This window comes from Geospiza fortis, unplaced genomic scaffold (genome assembly GCF_000277835.1).
Source record: "Geospiza fortis unplaced genomic scaffold, GeoFor_1.0 scaffold576, whole genome shotgun sequence".
Lineage (NCBI taxonomy): Eukaryota > Metazoa > Chordata > Aves > Passeriformes > Thraupidae > Geospiza > Geospiza fortis.
The window spans coordinates 323,534-328,184 of NW_005054603.1; the positions used below are offsets into that span (position 1 = coordinate 323,534).

Genomic DNA, 4,651 nt, shown 5'->3' on the forward strand with positions numbered 1-4,651 from the left:
GGATCTCCGTGGGACACCCCACACTTGACCCAACCAGATCCCATATAAAGCACTCCTGGAGAGGGATTTAAAGGCTGGGAAATCTGGGAGTTTCTGTCAGCCCTGATTTTTAGGGGATAATGCTAAAAGGAGTGGAAAGATGGAGAAATACAAATTCTGGAAATCTTTCACCTGGGTGGAAGAGGAACCTGGTGTCCATGACACAGCACTCCCACAGCAAAGCGAGGATTTATTTAAATAAGAAATATCAGGCTTTTGCTTAAGAGCTCCTTAATCCTTTAGCTAATTAGGGCTGCAAATTAAGGACAAAACCTCCCATGATCTCAACGCTCCGAAGGACAAACCCAAAGCGATGGCGCAACCTCCCCAAAATAGGCCAGAATTATCCTTGGGCTCAGCCCACTGGCCCTGAGGCCTCCTGAGCAGACCCCTCCCAGCACCCACCCAGTGGTGGGACCCTGAAGGTGGCGGTGGTCCTGCAGAGCTCACCTTGAAGGTGGTGGTCCCGTAGAGCTTGGTGGTGTGCACGGTCTCGGGCAGCACGTTGGTGATGTTGGTGATGAACTCCTCCAGGAACTTGCAGGATTTCTCCAGGTGGGTGGTGTTGATGATGATCTGCACCAGCTGGGAAGGCAGAGAAGGGGAGGGGGTGCCAGTTCCACGCCAGGCTGACGCTGTGCAAACACCCCGAGCTTTGCTACGGGCTCCAGTCTCTCCTCCTTTAACAACACCTAAATCCAAGATAATTCTGGGGGCGAAGCATTTCCCATGACAGCCACTAATACCACGGGAGGTGATTTTTTCTTTTCAAGGACTTTTCCTACATTGAGCTGTCACTCAGGGCTCCCCAAAAAAAACTGCCAGGACACACCAGGAGGCTCCTGGCTGCCACTGAACCCGAAAAATAACCCGAACTTGAGTGACACCGAGCAGCATCACACGGGCCCTGAACAAAGGAACCACGAGGTTTGGCTCTGCAGGTGTGGGGTGAGCAGATCCCTGCCAGCCCCCGGGGCAGCAGAACGCCCTGGGTTGGTGTCATTTCACTGCTGGAGCGTGGTGGGGCTGTCTGCAGCCACCTCCCGGGCAGGAAGGGTTTGGAAACGCTCCCAAGTCTGAAGGAGATCGGATTCATCAGCGATTTCAAAGGTGCAGGTGGAGAAATTGTGAAGTGACACCACAAAGATGCCAGCACTGGTGCTGGTGACACACTGGGAGGCTCAGCCTGGACATGGGGAAGGAGAAGAGACACTGGAAAGGTGCAGAACTGGAACTGGGTGTCCAGAGAAGCTGTGAGATGTCTGGGGGAAATGAGAAGTTGGGAAGGGAAAGCCTTGGTTGGCACGATGCAAGGCAGCAATAATTAAGTAAACAATTAGTAACTCCTTGTTTAATACCAGCAATTAGTAACACCCTGTTTAATACCCAGAGGTCCCACCTGTCCTGGGGACCTGCAGATTTACATGGATTAAAATCATCAGGAACCTGACTTTGTACAAAAAAAAAAATTGGACCACAGAAATAAAATCCCAAATTAGGGTTTGTGCTGCAGCAATGTGCTGAATCCACTCAAACATCACCTGAAAATGAGGATTGCTCTCCCATTCCCTCGGATTTCCCTCTTGGATCCTCTCTGGTCCTCCCTGAACTCCTCTGACTTTAACTCAAATTTGTAACATTGCCCAAAATGTAGAGAGCAAAATTCACAACCAATAGCAAAGAAACCTCTTCACTTTGCCACAAATTAAAGTTCCTGGCTTTGTACAGCAACTCTGAGCAGTTCTCCAGGCAAATATTCCATGGAATGCTCCAAAGCAGCACCTTTAAAGGTGCTTGAAGGAGCTCTAAGGGACCTCCTGTCACTCTGCCCTGGAATCACACAATCCAGGAATGGTTTGGCTTGGAAGGGACCTCAAAGATGATCTAATTCCAACCCCAAAACCTCCTGCTATCCCGGGTGGATCCAAACCCCAACGTCCAACCCGGCCTTGGGCACTGCCAGGGATCCAGGGGCAGCCAGAGCAAATCTGGGAATTCCAGCCCAGCCGGGAGTTCCTTGCCAAGATCCCACCCATCCCTGCCCTCTGGCAGAGGGAATCCATTCCCAAGGGAATGCACACCCCACCTCTGTCAGTCCAACGTTTTTCCTCTTGATGACATTCTGTAAACAGTTGCTCAGGGTCCGGGTCAGCAGCAGATTTGTGGATTTTCTGATCATGTCATCGACTTCCGTGGAGCTGCAAAGCAAAATTTTAAAGAGGAATTGGCAAGATGCTCCATGCAAAGAAAATCCCTGGGAATTCTCCTCATCCTCCTTCCCGACTCTCCCCTGCCTCACCCCTGAGCAGCCCTGCAGGGCTCACAGGAGCTGGTGTTTGAAATGCATCAAAATACAACAATTTAAGCATTTTTATCCATGTTTCAGGAGGAAAAGTGAATTAACACCTGCAGATCCCAAATTCCTCAGCCTCCCATCCACGAGGGGCTGGTCCAGCCTAAGGAAGGGCCATCCATGGCATCAGCACAACCTCGCCCTCAACACTGGGGATTTGAATGTTCAGTACAAGGGTAAAGAACTCCAGTGGTGAAACCACACATCCAATCCCCAAAAATTCCCCTCTCAGCCCTTTCTGAGCTTTTAGACAAAATTACAGAACCAGGGAATGGTCAGGGTTGGAAGGGATCTTAAAAGGAAACTGGAAAAACTGCAGGAGTGAGTGAGGTCACAGGGAATGGGTTTAGAAGGACAAATTTCCAATGATCCCTGGATTTCCACACAGGGACTCCTCAGCACAGTGCAGCTCCCATCTCCCAAAATCCCAGAGTGGTTTGGGTTGGAAGGGACCTTAAATCCCATCCCATTCCATATCCCATCCATGGGCAGGGACACCTCCCACTGTCCCAGGTGGATCCAACCTGGCCTTGGGCACTGCCAGGGATCCAGGGGCAGCCCCAGCAAATCTGGGAATTCCAGCCCAGCCAGGAATTCCTTGCCAAGATGCCAGCCCAATCTCCCCTTTCCCAGTGGGAGCCATTCCCTGGCTCCTGTCCCTGCAGGCCTTGTCCCCAGTCCCTCTCCAGCTCTCCTGCAGCCCCTGCAGGCACTCTGAGGATTCCCTGGAGTTTTCCCTTCTCCAGGGGAACATTCCCAGCTCTCCCAGCCTGGCTCCAGCCCTGGAACACCCGACTGGAAGCCCCTGCACCCCATTCTTTCCCTTTCCCAGGTGTCTGGAGCAGCAGCACCGCTGGAATTTGGGGGTTCAGCCCCTCCCGGGTGCTCACGGTGCCACCTCTCCTTTCTCCAGGATGTTCTGCCAACCCCCCCCGCCAGAGGCTCCTTGGATCTGTGCTTGGCTCTGGATTAGCCCTGACAGGAGTGGGAATTGTCCCCTGCAGGAGGGGCAGGAGAGGGAATTCCCATCGGGAAGGCCGGGCAGGAACTCTGATCCTCCCGGTAAATCGAGCCCCTGACCTTTGGCTCCTTCTCCTGCTCCACCTGACAGAGGGGCCACGTCACAGAGCTGGGATTGACGTGGGAAACAAAAGCCAGCCTTGGAGTTATCCCGGGAGAAAGGCGGGGGCTGCTGGGATGCTGCAGGGGAGGGGTGGGAATGGCTGGGATGGGATCTTGGCAAGGAATTCCTGGCTGGGCTGGAATTCCCAGATTTGCCGGGGCTGCCCCTGGATCCCTGGCAGTGCCCAGGGCCAGGTTGGACACTGGGGCTTGGATCCACCTGGGACAGTGGGAGGTGTCCCTGCACTTTGTACCCCAAGTTCTTCCAGGATTTGGGGTTTGTTTGTAAGAAATCCAACCCAAACCCAAGCCTCGGTGGATTAGTGCTGATCACCCCTGCACACACCGTTTTCCAGAGATATTCCCTATTTCCAGCGGGAAATTCCACTGGAAGAAGCAAGAGGGTACCTTTAAAGACAACCCGATGGACTCAGCTTGTAAAAAGGCAAAAGTGCTGAGGAGATAAAGGAAGTTTTCCTGCTCCAATCCAATTAACAGCGCCAATAACAAAAATTCCAAGCCCTGCAAACCCACCCGGAGCTCCAAACTTTCCTCAAGCGAAACATCTCCCACCTCAAGGAGAACCCTCCCATCCAACAAACACAAGGAGCTGCTTTAACACAATAATTAGGGGAGGTGGCAGGGGGAAAAAAAACCCATAAAATGTGAGCTGCACTTTGTGCCACGGGCCGTGTTGTGCAGGAAAAGGCTTGAAGGGAACTGTCTGGGATAATGACAGCTCCTGTCCCGGATCCTGTGGCAGCTGTGGTGACCTCCAGGCCCCCGTGAGTGACGGGCTGACCCCCAGCACTCCGGGGTGCTCCGTAAATGACAGGGCCAGGCCGAAAAAGAAAGGGAAGAGAAAAGGGAACTCGCTGCCGGCTTTGTAGCCAAGCTTCCTAATAAAACCTAATTCAAGCTGTCAGGGTGAAATGAAGAAAGTGTCAACAGGGGTTTGCAGAGAAATATTCCAAATGTCTGGCTGCAGGAGCTGGAGCTCCCCTCCTCCCCCGCTGCTCCGAAAAGGCTGGAAAATCCAATGTGGAAAGGAATTTTAATAATATGGGTGCAGAGAGAGCCCCAGGAGGGACCCACGGGGACACCTCTGCTCCCTGCCCCGCCAGGGCCGGTCACCCC

The 4,651-nt window shown here is 53.0% G+C and overlaps 1 protein-coding gene across 1 annotated transcript in view; it reads right to left on the minus strand.

The window, feature by feature from the left end:
- Nucleotides 1-4,651, minus strand: part of EXOC6B (exocyst complex component 6B) — a 254,020-nt gene that overhangs the window by 112,677 nt on the left and 136,692 nt on the right. The window contains exons 13-14 of the mRNA XM_031064544.1: nucleotides 2,126-2,237; nucleotides 490-624 (exon numbers count right to left, since the gene is read on the minus strand). Coding sequence (XP_030920404.1) covers nucleotides 490-624; nucleotides 2,126-2,237 — 247 coding nt within the window. The remainder of the gene's footprint in view (nucleotides 1-489; nucleotides 625-2,125; nucleotides 2,238-4,651) is intronic.